The 21038-nt window shown below is 44.1% G+C and overlaps 1 protein-coding gene across 2 annotated transcripts in view; it reads right to left on the bottom strand.

The window, feature by feature from the left end:
* The window catches only part of CADPS2 (calcium dependent secretion activator 2), a 644998-nt gene that overhangs the window by 313081 nt on the left and 310879 nt on the right, over window positions 1-21038 (bottom strand). For both annotated transcript variants that reach the window (XM_060244821.1, XM_060244822.1), the window contains exon 9: window positions 5272-5338. In XM_060244821.1, coding sequence (XP_060100804.1) covers window positions 5272-5338 — 67 coding nt within the window. The remainder of the gene's footprint in view (window positions 1-5271; window positions 5339-21038) is intronic.

Raw genomic sequence — 21038 nt, 5'->3', positions numbered from 1 at the left:
TTCATATTAGGCCACACTCCCTGACATCACCATTGTTTAGCATAGGCCATTTTGTAGAAAAAGCCCAACAGGAGCTCATTTGCATATTAGGCCATACCGCCTGATGCAAAGCAGGCCGGAACTGCATCCCTGTACGTTCCTGCTCAAAAAAAGCCCTGGGAGACTGTCTATTTAGGTAACAGCCTAGCTTAGGCTGATTTTGTAAGAGCTGGGAAGCTAAACAGATTCTGCCGCAGTTAATACTTGGATGGGAGAGCACCCAGGGCTGGATCTAGGGGAGGCAAAGGGGACACATGTCCGAGGTACTGCCTGGGGAGCATCAAATTGGGTGCCCTTGGTGGGTGGGTGGGGGCAGCAGGGCCTCCCCCTCTGTACCTTTCTCCTTCCCAGGTCTGTGCACAGACCTGGGAAGGAGTAAAGCAGCAGAGCGGCATTTTTGTTCCGTCCTCAGAACCTGCCTTCCAAAGGACAGAGCAAAAGCTGTGCTGTCCCCACCCCTTTCTCTTTTCAGAGTATGCGCACAGGCCCGGGAAGGAGAAAACTGGTGGTGGTGGGAAGCATCTGCTCTGTCCCCAGAGCTTGCCTTCTCATGCTCCAAGTGGAAGCAAACCCACCCCATCTCCTGGAAGGAGAAAGCAGGAGCAGCATGGTGGCATGTGCACCATCCTCGGCTCCAGGGACAGAGCAAATGCCACCATGCCACCTCTTTCTGCTTTCCGGGTCTGTGCACAGACCTGGGAAGGAGAAAAGGGGTGGGTGCCTGTGGGGAGGGGGAAGACTGGAAGTGTGCTTTGTCCATGTGCGGGTGGGGAGCACATTGCCTAGGGAGGTGGGCATACCCCCCCAACACACAATTTTTTGACTGGGGGCAGCATTTTTTAGTTTTGCTCCCATTGAAAAAGATTGGGGTTGCTTTGAAGGGGAAGGAAATGGCAGACTACCTCTGCTCCTCCCTTGCCTTAAACTCCCTATTGTTATACCTAGACTCCCTCCCTCTGAAGCACCTAAAGAAATAGGACAACAGGCAACCTTCTTTCTGTACCTCACAGGGTCACTCAATCTTCCCTGGTCTGCAAATAGGATCAAAATAGTTCCTACAGTGATATGGAAAGTGTGCCATCAAACACTGGCCAGAGGCTTGTCTGGGAAAACTGACCCTAAAGGTGCAAGGGTCTGATTTCTGGCAGCTCCTTTCCCTCTTTAAAGTCATCAGTGTCAAAGACTGACTTCTCAGAAAAGAGAAAACTAAGCTACTCCTTACCTTACCTGATCTTTCCTTACCTGGTTACCAGAGGTGGTGCTGGGGGTTTTGCTGCCCCCATCCCTGCCCTTTAAAAGAGAAGGGGAGGTGGAGCTGCTTCTGCTGCTTCTCCCCCCAGCAGAAACAGCCGATCTGCCTCCCCCATCCAATTTAAAGACCCCCCACTGATCAGCTGATTGGCAGGGTCTTTAAATGCTGGGGAGGGAGTAGTGTGGTGCAGTCTCTTTCCTGTGCCTGAATCTCGGGCAGGGAAAAGAACAGGTGCAAGGCCTCATCCTCACTCTCGGGCTGCCTTTCCTGCAGGGGAGGCAGCCTGGGAGTGGGGCTGAGCCACCTCTTTCCTCTGTCCGTGTCTCAGGTGGAGGAAAGAGCTAGTGTGGGGCCTAGTCCTCCCTCTCGGGCTGCCTTCCCTGCAGGAAACGCAACCTGGAAGCAAGGCTAAGATGCCTCTTTCCTGAACCCAACTCTTGGGTGGGGGAAGAGCAGGGCCAGATCTAGAGGGGGCGCTTGCCCTGGGTGCTGTTGTGGGGGGGGGGAGCACCAAATTGGGTATGGAGTCTATTCTATTCTAGGCCCCATAAGATAGAATGGGTCTATAAGGGGGCGTCATTTTTTAATTTTGCCCCCTTCAAAAAGCATGCAGATCCGGTCCTGGGGAAGAGACAGAGCTACACCGGCTGGCATGTGGGGAGGGGGCACCTAGAGGTGCCCTGTAGGCCATGCAGCACCCTAGGCTGCCGCTTATATGGCCTACTCCCATGCGCCAGCCCTGCTGATTACCCTTAGTAAATGCCTAGTAAAAACCACTTTTAATTCCACAATCCTTTGTGTGATGTCTTGTCCTGGCAATCAGAAGTCACCAAGCACAATAGACATTCCACATGAAGTTACATTGTATATGCACATTTATGGGAAAGTTATGAAGCTTCCTTGCTCAGATATATCGACTGGTAACAGACTGGCACTTTGGGCAGAGACACCTCTGAAATCGACCCCAAAAAATCTCTCCACATGCAAACATCTGGCGCCCGTCCTCATCCCATTCTCATGCTGTCCTCCAAGCCTTCGCAGTGTGACTGAAAAAGCTACCACTTCCAAAGAGGTAGCTAATTTTTGAACCGCACACCAGTTGCCTCCTTGGCGCCTGAAAGCAGAAGGGCACAAGCGAGGTGCCTTGGTAATGTGAAACTGCCAAGCTGCCCAAAGTCGCATCCAGTTTTTCAAAAATTAAAACTGTTCAGTGCACAGGAGTGCAGGTGCACACGTATGCGTGCACATGCACACTTATGTGCGCACATGCGCGTGACTACGGAAAATGTATGGGTACAGGAATGGTGTGCAACAGCTGTCTGAACATGCCCATATCGCCCCATGGACAGGATGGGGATGGCTTGCGGGAGGGTGTGTGTAGGCTTCAGGACAGCTCTTTTTGAGCCGTCTCAATTTGGGATGCCTCCCAACCACCCCAAAATGCACGTCTCTTATCAGCCATTGTTTCATTCACACCATCACAGTATTGTTCTAGCAGCAATCACTTCATGCTCAAAGGGTATATCAAACCACACTTTGTTCAGTGGTGTGGCTATCTGTATGACTGTCTCTGTGTGCGTGTTTGGATATCCACTAACTTACACCCCCAGCATGAGACTGGGTACCCCTCCTTCTTTGAGTGGAACGCTACTTTCGTTTACTCATTTTTCTTCTTGAATCTCTGTTCTTTGGATACGTAAATATAGTCCCAAAGAATAAGTTCCCTTCTTTGTTTCAATAATGCTACTACCTTTATTTTCTGAACTTCTATGTGTGTTTATACTGTGCTGTTCAATTAATAAGTTTGATTTTATTTCTTTAACAAGAACCATTTCATTAATCATGGCCTGGTTCATTTGAGAGTTCTGGGGGAGAGGAATCCCAACAGACATAGGTGGAGGTCCTGCTTACCTACCTCTTGCATAGCCCAGATGTCTCCTTCAGCAAACTTAGGACACCCTCACAACCACTTAGGGTAACACTATGGATGGGGGTCACCATGAGATAGTTGTGACTCAATGGCACATTATTCAGTCTTTCCCACTCCCATTAACTCCTGCTTGTAACAGTACCACCTATAAGTCTCAGTCACAAAATTAGAAATTCAAGCCTATTCGTGGATTATGCTTGATTGCTTGCCACATCCCTTAATGCACTGTTTTGCCCAGTGCCTGACTTCATGGCATCAGAACATTGCACGGGAGTCTCCACAAGTAGATACCAACTAAGTTCGCTACCTGCTAAGTGAGCTCAGGGGGAGGCACTGTGACTCAGTGGTAGAACATCTGCTTTGCATGCAGAAGGTCCAGGTTCAGTCCCTTGGCATCCTCAGTAGAAAGGCGAGGTGGGTTGCTGATGTGAAAGACTTCGCATTTGACTCTGGAGATCTGAGCTGCTGTCAGTCTGAGTGGACAATATTACTGCGATGGACCAGCGGTCTGATTCAGTATAAAGCAGCTTCATGTGTTCATACTCCAGTACTTTTTGCTAGAACTATCTGAACACCAAATATTTCTGTGCATTATAAGCCTTTTTTCTAAACTGGCTACGATGGGCACTATTCCCAGTCTAGGTAGGGACTGTCATGAGCTAGGTATTGTTATCAATACCTAGTTTGGAGAGCCAGTTTGGTGTAGTGGTTAAGTGTGTGGACTCTTATCTGGGAGAACTGGGTTTGATTCCCCACTCCTCCACTTGCACCTGCTGAAATGGCCTTGGGTTAGCCATAGCTCTGGCAGAGGTTGTCCTTGAAAGGGCAGCTGCTGGGAGAGCCCTCTCCAGCCCCACCCACCTCACAGGGTGACTGTTGTGGGGGAGGAAGGTAAAGGAGATTGTGAGCCGCTCTGAGACTCTTCGGAGTGGAGGGCGGGATATAAATCCAATATCTTCATCTACCTCACAGGGTGTCTGTTGTGGGGGAGGAAGGTAAAGGAGATTGTGAGCCGCTCTGAGACTCTTCGGAGCGGAGGGCGGGATATAAATCCAATATCTTCATCTACCTCACAGGGTGTCTGTTGTGGGGGAGGAAGGTGAAGGAGATTGTGAACCGCTCTGAGACTCTTCAGAGCGGAGGGTGGGATATAAATCCAATATCTTCATCTACCTCACAGGGTGTCTGTTGTGGAGGAGGAAGGTGAAGGAGATTGTGAGCCGCTCTGAGACTCTTCGGAGTGGAGGGTGGGATATAAATCCAATATCTTCTTCTTCTTCTTATCAGTGTCCCATGAGATTGCAACCTGTAGATGTCTGGTTAAGGTTTATTTTCAACAGCTTGTTTTGCCTTTTTATATGAATATTTTATAATGGCTTAATGATTTAAGGGGGCAACTCTGGGTTGGGAAATTCCTGCAGATTCGGAGGTGGAACCTGTGGAAGGTGAGGTTTAGCCAGAGGAGGGACCTCAGCAGGGTATAATGCCACACTGTCCGCCCTCCAAGGCAGTCGTTTTCTCCAGGGAACTGATGTCTGTATTTTGGAGACCAGTTGCCATTCTGAGAGATCTCCAGACCCAACCTGAATATAAGCCATATTAAATAGGACTGCGGGGAGGTGGCGTATTAATCCTCTACATAAACAAACCTTTGCTTTCTGCAGAATGTCCTGGACAGATTCTGAGAGCAGGATCAAAGAGTCATCACAGAGCCATTTCATAAACGCGTAACGTGCTCAGGGATCAATTCCAGAAGTCACAGGATCAGGAAATGCTTGGTTGCAATCAGTCATTAACAGTGCAATCCCAAGGACACTTTCCTGGGAGTCAGCCTCAGCAAACAGACTGTAGTAGAATCGGGAGTATTCCTGTTTCTATAAGAAATCCAAGGTAGTTCTAAAAATTAAATAGTACATTTTTTCTGACACAAAGCAAATGAAATAGTTTGAACAGTAGACGACTGTGTCTGCACGGAGGCTCTGTTGCTCTTAACTACCTCCTTAATTCGGACAGCAGTTTTTCAAGAAATGCGGTGTAAAATTCTACTCACCTGTACAAGAACAAAGTAACGCTTTTTCCATCTTTTCCAAACTTTCTGTCCGAGAGCATACAAATACCTGTCAAGGACAAGGGCAGATAAATTCCGTTTAAAAGGTTATACTAAAATATCCCCAAAGAGCACATTCATGGAATATTGGAGTTGTTGGATTATTTCCCCTCTTAAAAAGGTAAAAGTAGTTCTCTGTGCAAGCACCAGTCATTTCCAACTCTGGGGTGATGTTGCATCACAACGTTTTTATGGCAGACTTTTTACGAGGTGGTTTGCCATTGCCTTCTTCAGTCATCTACACTTTTCCCCCCAGCAAGCTGTCCTTAAAAGCCATGCATCATGTCCCTCAAACACAAACTTACACTCTCTCCACATATATCACTCCCATCAACCTTAACAAGAACGCTGTAATATTTATAACCTCCAAAGTCTAGATCAGGTTTGATGTTAAAAGAACCCTGGATTACCTAAAGTTGCCTAGCAAACATATGGTTGAGGTAAGATCTGGTTTTTGTGGTACCTCTACGGCAATCTCTATGACTTCATTGTGATTAGTCTCTAGGACAGGGGTGGCCAAACTTGCTTAACATAAGAGGAATAAATGTCAGATGTTTGAGAACTGCAAGGGAGGAAGAAAGGCAAATAGATAGGGGAGGGGGGAAGTGGAGGTGGAAAGACAGCAACTTTAACTTTAAATGCCTTCTCCAAGCCAGTCAATGGGGCAGTGGGGGCTTCAAGAGCAACACAATATGTGTGAAAAAGCCACATGTGGCTCCTGAGCCAGTTTGACTACCCCTGTTCTAGGATGTCTAAGTGTCTTTAATTAAGAAACATTTTAGTTAAAGTTTTGGGCAGTATGGAGAGCCTGGCTTAATAGAGCTTGTTGAAACTTAGAAAGCTAAGCAGTGTCAGCCAGAGGAAGGCAGTGGCAAACAGTGGGCGTTTTCGCACTTACCTTACGCCGGAGCGACGTCCCTCTTCACCGCGCAGTGTCTGCGCGGATTTCGCACTAATTACTCCGCAGAACCCGGAAGAGCCGCAAAGTCCCGCGGCTTTTGCGTCGCAAATGTAAACCGCCAAAAACCAGTTTACATTTGCGACGCAAAAGCTGCGGGACTTTGCGGCTCTTCCAGGTTCTGCGGAGCAATTAGTGCGAAATCTGCGCAGACACTGCGCGGTGAAGAGGGACGTCGCTCCAGCGTAAGGTAGGTGCGAAAACGCCCCATCTCTGTGCTCTACTCTTGCCTAGATTGCCCTGGTACTGGGGCTGCCATGAGTTCAGTGCGAGTCAACAGCACATTTTTCTTTTTATATCAAGGTTTTGTTACTTACACAATAATGATCTTGCAGCAAATATTTGGGCAGATTTCCTGAAAGTGTATTTGGTGATACCACATTAAAAACAAACATGCTAGAACAGAATCCAAATGCTCATATGCCTTCATTTAATCTCCTCAAAGAACTGCAGTATGTTTGAAAGAAATACAACACTGCTTGTCTTTGAACAGGTCCAATAATATCTCTCACAGTAAATGTAGTACTCTGCTAAGATATGCACTATGTATATTATATGACCTATTCAGAAAGACTCAGAGGAACATCACAGAGATTTGATCAAAACAGATATCTTCTTGCACATGTTGATGTTCTAAGCTTCCTGCATGCCAAGTCTTGAAATAATTATTTACAGAAAAGCAAAGGGCATTTACCAAGTTATCCCCTCCACTCATTCTTACATGGAATAAAGGAATTATATTTGCATGTGCATGTAATTCTACATGCTGATTTGGAGTGCAATGTTTACCACAGTATAAATGAGATGACCATGGAGTAGACAGTAGTCCATACCATACCAAACCTTTAATGGCATAATAGATTCAGATAAAAATACACAGAATATAAAAATTTAAACATTGGAGATAAAATCAAAATAAAACCGAGCTTACAGATACATTCAAACATGGTCAGAATTAAATTTAAGGATGTCAGCCAGAAATTTTGCCACAGCCTCACTAACCACCCCCTCAGTATCACTCAATAAATAATAACAGGGTGGCAGAATAGACAAATCTGGAGAAAAAGAAAGCTTGCCAAATAAATCTTTACGGAGGTTATGGTAAAAAGAACAATCAAGCAATATATGCTGGATTGAGTCAGGGGTATTCGCTCCACAGGAGCAAAGTCTGTCGGCTAAAGGGACTTGCTGATATCTCCCTTGTAAAACTTTGGAGGGAAACGCGTTTAGTCTGGCCAACATAAATGCCCTGCGATGACTTGGAGTGGTTAGGTCTGATAGATAATTGGGCATTTTGCCACAAAAAGCATAAAGACCTAAGGAAGCTGGAGAGCAAGTATAAGGGAGAGTTGGCCGTAATTTCGTTTCCTCCAATTCCCACAGTCTCAGTTTAATACATCTGAAGATATATGACTCTTCAGAGGTAGAAAAATCATCTACCTCTAACCCCAATTGATTGAGTTTAGACAGAAGCACTGCTGTCCAGGACGAAATATATGGGTCTCTTTTCATACAATCAAGAAGGCTGTTGGGATCTGTTCTAAAATGAATTTTGAGCCAGAATTTAAACACTGCAATCCAGGCTTTTGTCTCCACCAAAGACTGACCCACTTCAGAGCAGAGAGCAAAGTAGGACACGCATTTTGGCAAACCAAGAATTTGTCTAAAGAATGAGGCTTGAATGCCCTCCACTTTCCTGGTAAAAGCTGAGATCCATATAGGGATACCATAGAGGATTTGGGCAAGCGTTTTGGCTTTGAATACTTTAATAGCTGCTGGAACTAATTGGTTGCCCCTTGCAAAGAAAAACTGTTTAATTTGAGCAGCTGAACACTTAGCCAAGTTGATGGTGTTGTTACGATGTGAAACCCAGCTTAACTTGTGGTTAAAAGTGATCCCCAAGTATTTAAAATTTTTTGTTTGCTCGATTGTTGAATTGCCAATAAACCATCTCTGTGGGCCCCAGCAATTTGAAAAGACAACTACTTTAGATTTGGTATAATTGATAGTAAGTGAATTACAATTACAGTAGTCATAAAAGGCGTTCAAATACCTTTGCAGGCCCACTCTTGTACAAGAGAGGATGGTAGTGTCATCGGCATAAAGTAATAAGGGGACCGCTCGGCCTGCAAGTTTAGGCGGATGACCATTGATAGGGGTCAAAAATTGTGCCAGGTCAGTTAAAAATAAATTAAAAAGATGTGGGGCCAGCACACAACCTTGTTTTACCCCCTTTAACACTGGGATTTTACTAGTCAAGTCACCGCTAGAAGAAAATTTCACTTGGCAAAAGGTATTAGAATGAAGTTTCCTCAAGAGAAACAGCAAACGAGGGTCCATTCCCAGGTAACCTAGCTTGATCCATAGTTGGGCTCTATCTATTGAATCAAAAGCACCCTTCAAATCGATGAAGGCAGCATATAATTTTTTTGACCCGGTATGCATATATTTTTCAGCAAGGAAGGCCAGAGTGCAGCAGTGATCCATAGCAGATTTGCCTTTGGAGAAGCCAATCTGTTCAGGACCTATGATGTTGCCTAGGCGCATCCAGTCAGTTAATCGGAGTTCTAAATGTTTTGCATACAATTTGCCCACTATAGATAATAAACTAATGGGGCGGAAGTTTTCTGGTAACTCCAACCCCCCCTTTTTGTATATTGGGATAATTATAGAGTCAAGCCAAGAGTCAGGGATGGAGCCATGCAGATCGATAAAAGAGAACAATTTTGCAAGGGGCAAGAGCCACCAATCGGCAAACTTTGTGAATACCTCAGCGGGAAGGCCATCAGGGCCAGGTGCTTTACCCGCTTTTAAATCCTTCAATAACTCACTGATTTCCTCTAGAGTTACTGGAGGCCAGACCGGCATATCAGTAACTGAGGGGTTTGCTAAGATAGGAGGGGATACACATGGGGCAGCAAAAATGTTAGAGAAGTAATCAACCCATGTTTGCTCAGAGATATTTGGGTCAGTAACAGAATTGTTTTTTAGATTACCTGAAATGATTCTCCAGAAGGCCTTATTATCGTTAGATTTTATCGAGTGGTAAAGTTGGTCCCATTTATTCTGAAAGAAAGCTTTCTTTTTGGATGTAGTAAGCTCCAGGTAGGCTGTCTTGTAAGCAATGTAGGCCTTAATTTTTGATTGGTCTTTGGAGTGACAAGCCTCTTTAAAATGAGCTCTCAGTTCTTGTTTCCAAGCTAAACAATCTGTATCGAACCAGCTGGAGAAACTAGACCTAGACAAGATCACCGGTTTAGCTTTGGCACTACAATAATCAATTAATAATGAAAATCCTGAAACAGTAGTCCCCGTTTCCCCTTCTGGTTCAGTAGAGTCTTCCGAAAGTAGACCTGCCGGTTCACCGGTGGTCACTACAGGTAACCAACTATACCAATCTTCAGAAGCATCATCAGTAACCTCAGGATCAGATTCAGGTACACAGGGTGCTTTAGGCAAATTACTGTCATCCACAAATACATTACAATGTTTAGTCTTATTCAGCTTTGGATCATAGACTCTGTAGCCTTTTCTCACTGAAGGATATCCTACTATGAATCCAATCTCAGTCCTTGCATCAAACTTTCCTCTATTTTCTCTAGGAACATATGCATAGGCTTTTGCTCCAAATGTTTTGATATGCTTAAGTCCTGACTGCTTGCCAAACCAAGCCTGGAACGGAGTAATTCATGTTACTTTTGAAGGTATTCTATTGTGGATATACACTGCTGTATTTACAGCTTCAGCCCACAGACCTTTAGGTAATCCAGAATGCATGAGCATTGCTTTGGTTATTTCCTGTAACACACAGTTAAGTCTCTCTGCACTCCCATTTTGCTGTGGAGTGTATGGGACAGGCACTTTGTGTTCAATCCCTTCTGCTTTCAGAAACTTTTTAAACTCAGTATTGCAATATTCGCCACCTCCATCTGTCAGCAAACTTTGAGGTGCATGCCCAAATCTGTTTTTAACCATGGCAACATATTTAAATTTATCAAGAGTCTCATCTTTTGATTTGGGCATATAGACAGTGCTATATTTTGTCTTCGCCTCTGTGAATACGGAGAAAAATTTATTTTTCCCAATCAAAGCTTTTATAGGCCCAACAACATCACTGAATATTATCAACGATTTCAGGTTTTCACGGCTGGTAACATCATTAGGGTCTGTAGAATCTTTCGGGCTCAAGTGCCGTGTTCTACTGGAGAAAGTTTTCCTTCCAGACGTTTCGTTCTCAGCTGCGGAGAACATCCTCAGTGGCATCCTCAGAGCGCCTGCTCCGGCTGCAATGCCACTGAGGATGTTCTCCGCAGCTGCGAACGAAACGTCTGGAAGGAAAACTTTCTCCAGTAGAACACGGCACTTGAGCCCGAAAGATTCTACAAACCCTAATCACTAAATATTGTTTCCAAAAACCTTTCATTATGCACACTGCTTTTTCCACTGAAGCAAGGTGCAGTTCCTTTTGCTCTCAGACAAACATCACATCTTTCTTTGGCTTTATCACAATGCACAACATCAAGTCCACAATCCTTTAGCAACTTCTCAACATTCAGCATGCTTCTGTGTGCTAACTTTACATGCCAAGCATAAACACATCTCCTATGGTCACACTTTCTGCCTTTAGTCTGGCAAACAGTCTTTCCCACAACATCAACAGCATCTGACCTTTCACAAGTCCATAATATAATGAGCATCATTTCTTTCTCCAGTTTAAAACTAATTCCAGAATTCTTCTGAATAATTAAGCTCTTATTTCTAGCCACATTCCAACAGAAATACCAACAGTTCCTGTTTACATCCATTTGCACAGATGCAAATCTGACAATACCTTTGTCTTTTTCCTGGGCACCCCATTCAGCATTTCCCAGCACATTGCTTTATTCCTTGCTAATCCTATCACAACATTGTATCAAGGAGCAATCATGTCATCCTGCCTCAGGACACATTTAAAATAGCACCCAGAGTTTAGTCTAGTCCCGGATGCTAGTCATCTTGCTCTTCTCCTTGGGTCTGTGACCTCTTCTGGATATAATCCCCCAAACCTCTCCTAAAGTCCCTCTCACCCCTGTATTTCTGCAATTTGTGTGAAGAGCTGGCATATAGGAGTAGGCCCTTGGCCTACAGGGGCACCCGGAGTCCTCTCTCCCTCCCCCCGAGTGTGCACTCACTCCTTGGAGCCTGCCTTCCCTTGATGTGGAACTCTTCCTTGGCAAGGGAGGGCAGGCTCCAAGTGCATGCACTCCCCCACTGCTCTCACCTTCCTGGGTCTGCACAGATCACGGAAGGCGAGAGCAGGGGGCGGTGCAGTGGCAGGTGCACACCTTGGAGCCCGCCTTCCCTTGCAAGGGAACGCAGGCGCTGGCCCTGCTTGTGTGTTTGTTTTCCCATGTGCATTTATCCTCTGTTTGCTTGCATTAATTTAGCATTTCTTCTTTTAATAAAAAACCTCTTTTGGTTAAGTGAGAGTCTGGTTAATTTTGAGAGTTCTTTAGGGAAAAAGCCTGGTATACAGTTTGCGGGAAAGATCCCACTGCTACCCCCTTTCACTAAACCTAAAGTCTCCTTTAAAAGCTAGTATTCCCCCAAATATTAGGAGAACACCCCTTAAGGTAACATTTAACTTGGCCCCCTCTTCTGTGGGGAGTTGCAAGTACATTGGCCCTCGTCTTGAGTAGGTAGTGGTCAGACCATGGTTCAGGGCAAACCTCCAGCCCTGAAATAAAACCATTCTATTGAGTTCTACTGAGAATCATCATATATAACCTTCTATCTTCCAAAAATCCCTACCACTTTTTTAATACATATAACTCTCTTTAATTGTAGTTACTTAGCCTCTACAGTTCTGAATTCTCTCCCTGGTTTCTAAAAAACACCTATCTTATTGGCTACATAAAGAAGATGGGGAAAGCTTGATACAAAGCTATTGAATTAACCCAGTATAGTTGTCTAAAACTTTTGGGCAAAGGGGAAAGTTTCCTTTAGTCTGGATTGGCTATGTTTTCATCCTGTTTCTCCTGGGACATGTCATTTTAGAAAAGAATCCCTTCCTAAAGAGATTTCTAAATAGCTCACAAAACTCTAATTTCCACTTGTGAGAGGCTAAAAAAGGTAAAGGTAGTCTCCTGTGCAAGCACCAGTCATTTTTGACTCTAGGGTGACGTTGCTTTCACAACGTTTTCATGGCAGACTTTACAGGGTGGTTTGCCATTGCCTTCTCCAGTCATCTACACTTCCCCCCCAGCAAGCTGGGTACTCATTTTACCGACCTCGGAAGGATGGAAGGCTGAGTCAACCTGAGCCGCCTACCAGAACTAGCTTTTGCTGGGATCGAACTCAGGTCGTGAGCAGAGGGCTCCGACTGCAGTACTGCAGCTTTACCACTCTGCGCCACGGGGCTCTTTTTTTGTGAGAGGCTACCATAACCACAAATATGTAGCCTAACTTATTTATTTATTTAATTTATATGCGGCCCTTTCCTACGAATGGGCTCAGCGTGGAGCATAACATTTAAAACCATTAAAAACAATTCAGCAATAAATAATTAAAACAATTAGGGCTATATGTCAGTCAATAAAGGCAGTTAAATTTCAGTGGGAGGTGAATCCAGTAATAGGACAGAAAGATGTTTTAGCAGCTCTACAGCAGCATAACAGTGGGGCAGCACAGCAAGGGAGGTCAATTTAGATGTATCATGGATGCCTGCTGCATCAAACCAAAGCCTGGTGGAACAGTTCCATCTTACAGGACCTACGAAAAGATAAGAATTTGGATAGGGTTCAGATCTCTGCTGGGAGCTGGTTTCACCAGGCCGGGACCAGGACAGAAAAGATCCTGGCCCTGGTCGAGGCAAGACGTATGTCCCTCAGGCCGGGGGAGGGTGGCGAACAGATGTTGAGAAGCTGAGTGTAAGGAACTTCAGGGCTCCTATGGGAAGAGGCAGTCCCATAGGTATGTCAGTCTCAGGCCGTGAAGGGCTTTAAATGTCAGTACGATATCTTGAAGCAGATCCAGTACTTAACACTGTCTTTTCCATACAGAGGCAAGGTACAGACTTTTGCGGAACCATCTAATGCTAGCTGAATCTTTAAATCAGGCCCAAACCATTTACTTCCTCTTAGGGGATGGGAGTGATCAACTCTCTTTGGATCTTGCTAAGTTTCTATATGTTACCGACCTTGACAGGAAGAAATTTAATGCTGTCTGTATTTGAAAGAAGATGCTTTTAGTTAAGTGTTGCCTATGTCAGCTAATTTTAATACCACTTTGATGGATGTACAAGTTTTATATTGTTATGTTATATTTCAACTTGGTGTTGTGTTGTACTGTTATTGATGAGTTGTGTTGTTGCTGTCGATTGGCCTAGAGCCGCAATAAACTGACTGACTGACTGACTGACTGACTTAACAGGCAGCCAGAGCAATTGGTGTAATGCTGGTCAGATGCTTGCCTGGAAAGGCAATGCAAGAAGTAGCTGTGCCGCCACACCTTGCACTAGCTGGAGTTTCTGGATCAGCCCCAAGGACAAGCTGGCATACAGCGAGTTACAGCAATCCAGTCTGGAAGTGATCATTGCATGGATCATTGTAGCAAAGTTCTGAGGGGATAGATAGGGTGTTAAGTGTCTGATCTGCTGAAGATGGTAAAAAGTAGATCTGGCAACTGCCATGACTTGGGCCTCCATAGACAGTGAGGCATCCAATGTCACTCAAGAGTCTTCATCTTCTGGGCTGGCACAATTGGCGCACTGTCTAGGATACCCAACTCCATACCACTTCGGCTCAGGTACAGGACCTCTGTCTATGTTGGATTAAGCTTCAACCAGCTCTGTTGTAACCATCCAGCCACATTCTTAATGCCTTGTTCAGATTGTCTGGGGCGGAGTCTGAATGGCCATCCATCAACAGATAGAGCAGGGTGTCATCTGCATATTGATGACAACTCAGTCCAAAACTTTGGGCTAACTGGGCAAGGGGGCGCATATAGATGTTATTGGCAAGGGAATAGCCCCCTGTGGCACACCACATTCAAGTGGGTGTGATGGAGAGGTCTGCTTGCTGAGCACCACCCTTTGCCCCCAACCCAGGAGAAAGGAGGGAAACCACTGCAAGGCAGTCCCCTGAACTCCAATGTCGGCGAGACGGTGGATCATAAGATCGCAATCGACTGTGTAAAACACTGCTGAAAGATCTAAAAGTAACAGCAGCACAAACCCACCTCTATCCAACTAAGTATTGGCAAGTGGACCAGTATATGGTCCAGATGTACCAATAGGTGTTACCATCCTGAAGCCCAAATCAATCCCTCCACCCACTTCAGTCTAGCAAGCTAACTCTCCTTATAGCTGAACCTCAATAACACTAATAATTAATCAATCCATCAGTCAACAATTTATCTAATACATTAGGTAGCCAATAAAACCCAGACTAGTCAGAGCTAAATTCCAAATCCTTCCTCCCTCGACCAAATCACCTATCTAATTCAGTAACACAAATTTAACTAGTCAATCGGTAAGTTCATTCCGATCATTAGACAATCAATACGAAACTAGTCAGGGATAAAACATCCAGACCTTCTTCCTCTAACCAGAATCCCTAGCTACCTAATCTAATCACTTAGCATTAAACAATTCCATTATCATTAACAGCCTAAGGTGGAGAGTGAGTGGTGGTGTTCAAAGTGTCCAAGTGCCGAATGCTGTAAGATGTCATAAACATCAGAAAACATTAATGTGCAGTCACAATGCATATAATCACCTAAGTCGAACAGGCCTATGATGAAGTCTCTACAGAGTCCCAGCTCTACTGCACCTCAGTTTAGTTTCATTTTCTGCCTGTTGCTGGTTGGTCTTCTCATCAACCACAGAGGATCCCAAAAGAACAAAGGCAGTCTCAAGGAATGCCCATCACTGTACAGCTCTCCAATCAGTGTTAAGAGGACCCTGAAAGTCAGAGGCAGCTTCAGGAGACTCCAGAAGGGTAAAGACCACCCCCCCCCCCCAGGTTTCCTGGCTGCACCGTCGATAGTCCACAACAGGCCAAAAGCAAAACAGGCAGTAAACCAGGCAATGCTCCAGTCAGTGTCTGTAGCTGGAGCCAGAGGTGTAAGGTGGTCTCCCTGGATGTGTTGGCAGCATCCTGTGCCAGCAGCCGGCCCCTGCCGCCACCACTCAATGCTGACAGCTGTCTGGGCTGCACCTCTATGCGCCGCCACAGCTCCTCTCTTGCAGCTTGGGTGATCCAGCCCTCCATGCCGTGGAGGCTCTCATATATCGTCACCCAGGCAGGCTGCTCTCAAGACAAATGTAAGCACTTTTTAATACCAGCATTTTCAGCAACTCAGAAGTCCAGTAGTTTCATCAGATCCATATCTACCAAGGCACCTCATTATGTAAAAAGGGAAAAGCCCAACCATACAGGGGGCAAATTTAAGCAAATTAGTGCTATTGTGTGGGAGTCTTAATGCCGAATAGATATCATTTGCTGTTATTTTCCACAAAAGGTGCATGCTTATGACCTACCTCTCCTTGGGAAAAAAACCTGTAATAAATATGTTCTCATTAAGCATCTGATTGTTGGGGTACAGCTTCATAACCATCAAGGGACAGAAAATCTGTCCCCCAGACTGAAGGGGCCCTTGGTGAAGCAACTGCATATCTACTTCAGAGTACACATTACGCTGATCAAAAGGACTGTTTTGCATCAAGGTAATGGCATGTTTTTTGATTTGCCCAATTTCAAGCATTTGTGGCATCAACAAAACTAGACTTAGAAATAGGTTTTAAGTCTCATTAACACTGGCAAACACAGTTGTTGCTGGTGACGATGGAAGCATAGTAATTTTTAATGTTATTTTGTATCTGTTTTCCTCTTAGCTCTGGATTGAAGATGACAAAACACTCTTGCAAGGTTAAGCCTCTTAATTGTTCAGGAATATTGACTAACAAAGAACAGTTTAGTTTTGAAGGGATTTTCTTTGATAAGTTCCCTGAAGGATTTTAAAACCAAAATTGATATAGAAACACACAAACTCCCTCAGATCTGCAGTTAAGTTGCATGTTTAATGAGCAGTTTTCAAATTGTGTTCCACAAAATCCAGAGGTCCTCAGAAACTTGCCAGGAATGCCTCCATGAGAGCAGTTCTGGTGTAGAAATTTGAAACAAAACATAATTCTCAGTTCAGTATTTTCTCAGTACCATGTGTATGTTCTAGCATACAAAGTTTTTTTTATTTATTTTATTATATTTGTATCCCGCCCTCCCCTGACGAGGCCAGGGTGGCTAACAACAGTTAATTGAGGGGGAAAGTGATGACATCCAAAAGGCTTGGCCCATGTCCTCCAAGAGCCGACTGCCTGCTCTAGAACCTGCCACACAAAACTACACTGTAGCATGAAGGAGGTCTTTGGTAGATGAGCAAGGGTCAAGGCACAAATGGTTTTCTGGAGTCAGGAAATTGGAAAGAAACCAGATCTGAATTCTCCAATTAAGCATGACACTCGCTCTGGGTAATCTATGGTCAGACACTGTCCTTAAGTCCTCTGACCTATCAGAGTTGCTGTGAGGATAAAACAGTGCAGGAATGAACCACATATGGTAGACGTCTTGGCAGAGGAGTTGGATTAAAACATAATAAACATTTACGCTGTATGGTATACTGTGTGCTGGCAGGGTTGCATTAAAACATATTTTATATGAGAAAGTTAACAAATTTTAAAAAGATACCAAATTTATTTCCTGCAGTTGTTATATAAATACCTTTCTATATTTCCCCCTTTCCACAGGGTGCAGTTCTAACAATGAGAAAACTAGCTTTATCTACTATAATATGGCCCATTAAAATATTTATCTTTTCTTCCAAAGGTATGTCTCTGTCCCTAACAAAGCGTCAAAACAGACTGCATGGTAGTTCCAATTATCTGGCAGCATGACAAACATGAAAAGAGAGAACAAAAGTTTTTTGTGCATTTAGACCACACTGTGAGAGTTCATGGTTCTGGGGAGGGGAAAAAAAAGACTTTGTCTTAATGAATAGCTGAGCATGCCGCATAATTGTTTGTGGAACACTCAAACAATTTGCTGATGGAGAGGGAGATGGGGCTTATTACTTTTACATAGATCATCTCCTCCCCCTGCTTTCCAAGTCCATCCCTTTCCCCCCTTATTCTAAGAAATGAAACAATCAATCTGCATCTTGAATATGAATCCTGCACTTCTATACAAGTATTTTTTTTTAAAAAAAATTTAGCATATTGAGGGGGAAATTATAGAAAAGGGGGGGGGAGAGAAATCAATAAATGCAGCAGTTAAGTCCAGCAAAGGGCTTTTTTCTTTTTTAAAAAAGAAGAAGCCTCCAGTCAAGGTTGAAAGAGCAATTAATGCAGTCTCAAAATCTGGGCCATTCTGATAGAGTTCGGTTAACATGTGGCAGAAGTAATCATCCACTTGTGAAAATGATTTTCAGTTCATTCTCAAACACCTTTCAGACACTCATGATCCCATTTAACTGACAACAATACAGGCTATCTGTGGGCATCACTGCATTCAATGTGAGAACCAATAGGGACCAAATGCCCACAAGGCACTTTCAGTCATTGCGGCATGTTCTGTGTTGCCTAACATAAAAGGAATTCTTTCCTTTGGCTGCATTCCTCCTTTTATTTAACCCCCCTCCCTAAGATTAAGCCATTCTGCACCCCCCCCCCCTTTAGTGGAGGATACAAGAGACAACAGACTCAAGATGACAATATGGGCTGGGTCACTGGAAGCCTAGTAGTAAACATTTCTCAGATTGATTTTCGTACTTTTCAGTGCTCTTGAGTAAGCGGACGAAACCAATCTTACAACAAATGGGTGGGAAAAAGAAAAAAACACACAGCCGGAACAGCTGTCGTAATTATGGCAGCTAAGGACAAAGCTATCTTGAGGAGTGTCAAGTAAGCCAAGTGACAATGGAGGAGAACATTTCTATTTACCTCCGATGAGCAAAACGCTTATGATGTGAATAGGAAAATAGGCAACAAAAACCATGCTGCTTCCTGGAGCATTTCCCATTCTATGTATGCATCTCCGCAGAGGTATAACACAGGATCTTGGAGTCACTTTCTGTACGCTATGCGAGACACTAGAATTTCTGAACAGCCAAATGATAGCGCTTCCTCGTGTAAAGAAAGGCATGTTTGGAAATTGTCATGGCCATTCTAGTGATTTCCCCCTTGCATATAAAAGACATCAAGCTTGGAACATCAAAACACTGAGGTTGTCAACATGTTCAACCTTGTCAAAATTATTTATTTACTATAAAACATTAAAAAAAGTTGTTAGTTTAAACCTAACATTAAAACCAAGCCGGAGCACAAAAAACATAAACAGCTTAGTCTGAAAATCGTTATATTCGTATTTTTTTAAAAATAGCGTTAAAAAGTTCAACCCTCAGTTGAAAGCCTGGGTAGACGGAAACATTCTGGTCTGATGCCTAAGAGAGAGCAATGTAGGGGCCAGGTGATCCTCAAGGGGAAGGACATTCCATAGTGAAGAAGAAGATGAAGATATTGGATTTATATCCCGCCCTCTACTCCGAAGAGTCTCAGAGCGGCTCACAAGCTCCTTTACCTTCCTCCCCCACAACAGACACCCTGTGAGGTAGAAGAAGATATTGGATTTATATCCCGCCCTCTACTCCGAAGAGTCTCAGAGCGGCTCACAAGCTCCTTTACCTTCCTCCCCCACAACAGACACCCTGTGAGGTAGAAGAAGATATTGGATTTATATCCTGCCCTCTACTCCGAAGAGTCTCAGAGCGGCTCACAATCTCCTTTACCTTCCTCCCCCACAACAGACACCCTGTGAGGTGGGTGGGGCTGCAGAGGGATCTCACAGCAGCTGCCCTTTCAAGGACAACCTCTGCCAGAGCTATGGCTGACCCAAGGCCATGCTAGCAGGTGCAAGTGGAGGAGTGGGGAATCAAACCCGGTTCTCCCAGATAAAGAATCCGCACACTTAACCACTACACCAAACTGGCTCTGAAAAGCGCTCAACCACTACACCAAACTACTACTGAAAAGTGCTGCCTCTAGTTGCCACCAACCTCATTTCTAAAAGGGGAGGCATAGAGAACAGGTAGGGTAGGCCATTTCGAACTCAGAAAGCCAGGAGATTTTCCTATTCTCTAAAACCAATAAATAAAAATACAGCAATGCAGTCCCCCTGAATACAGCCTTCATTCCTTCATCTCCCAGTAGTTGGCTGCACTTCCACTTCCCCCACCTCTCTCTCTCTCACACATACACAGCAGCCAAAATAAACACAGTTGGGAAGCACACACTTTGTGTTCTCACTGGGGCAATGTACTCACCAGGCGAGTTGTTAAATGCTGCACACTCAACCAAGTTCTTCAGACTAACACAGGGAAACCAGAGCTTCTATTTTATTGCGCAATAAGGGGCTGTAAAACAAACGGAGGGAGGAGGCTCCTTCCCTTCCCTTTCTCACAACAGCCATGCTGTTCTGCAGGCTCATCCTGCCCCCATTCAACCTAGCTCCAGAAGTTTTAAAGGCACACATACCTTTCAAAAAACCAGTAATAAAATACCTTTTGTGTGTATTTAGCAGAATCTTCTAACATTAAGGCTCATCTTCCTTTCATGTAGAGGGATATGGTACATTTCTTTCTTTCTTTCTTTTTTGATTGGCTGCAACTATCTGTCATTACCTGCCACGAATATATTTTAGATGACAAAAGTTATATAGATTCAGACACTGAAGGCAGTCACATGTTTCTCTATACTTTGGGGAATATTTATTAACTTTATTATTTTATTTACTTCTTTTATGATCCACCTTTTCCCTCAGTGTGAACCCAAAGCAACTTATATCATTCTTCTCTCCATTTTATTGTCACAAAAACCCTGTGAGATAGGTTAGGCTGAGGGTGTATGACTGGCTCAAAGTCACCCAGCAAAATTTCATAGCAGAGTGGGGATTCGCACCTAGGTCTCCCAGATTCTAGTCTGACCCTATGCTGCACTGGCTCTTATAGCAGACAGAACAGCAACAAAGAAAGGCTCATGAGATTGTGCCTTTGGATTTACTGATGTACAAATATGAGTGTAAAATTTGCACATCCCTCTACATGAAAAATGTAGCACTCATCAGCCTGAATTACATTTCTTGAGTTGTTTGGGTCACAGAGACCAATAACTAATGAGGTGAACCTCCAAAGGATGTAGAAAAAAAGTATCTTCAGAAGCACTCCAAAATTATTGTCTTGCCACGTGTATATTGTGTATGGCATATCTTTAGCCAGGAACAATTCTAAAACAACTCAAACAATACATTAGACATTTAAAACACTGATATAAGATGCATTGTGGCATTCATTTCTTTGGAAAACATTGGCTAGTTGGACTTCAAAATCTAGGGAATATTTTACAGACAGACAGACAGACAGACAGACAGACAGACAGATAGATAGATAGACAGACAGATAAGAAACCTAGCTCTCAGTTTGCACCAGAAGGATGGAAAAGAATAAATGGACATAAGTTTGACTTTAGAAATCACAACATTCAAAAACCAGTGGGGGAACATTTAACTTTCCAGGACATTGCTGACCTAAGAGTAGCAGTTCTCTTACAAAGGTATTTCAAAGCGCTGAATTGCAACTGACAATGAAGCTCAAGAAATGCATCCTGCTGGACTGAATTGAGACCTAGGTTTCTTTGCTCATTACCAATGTCTGCTATTGTTATTCA

The sequence above is a fragment of the Heteronotia binoei genome, chromosome 8 (assembly GCF_032191835.1).
Source record: "Heteronotia binoei isolate CCM8104 ecotype False Entrance Well chromosome 8, APGP_CSIRO_Hbin_v1, whole genome shotgun sequence".
NCBI classification, from domain to species: Eukaryota; Metazoa; Chordata; class Lepidosauria; order Squamata; family Gekkonidae; genus Heteronotia; species Heteronotia binoei.
The sequence above is the reverse complement of the archived record's forward strand: the minus strand, read 5'-3'. Positions and strand labels throughout refer to the sequence as shown.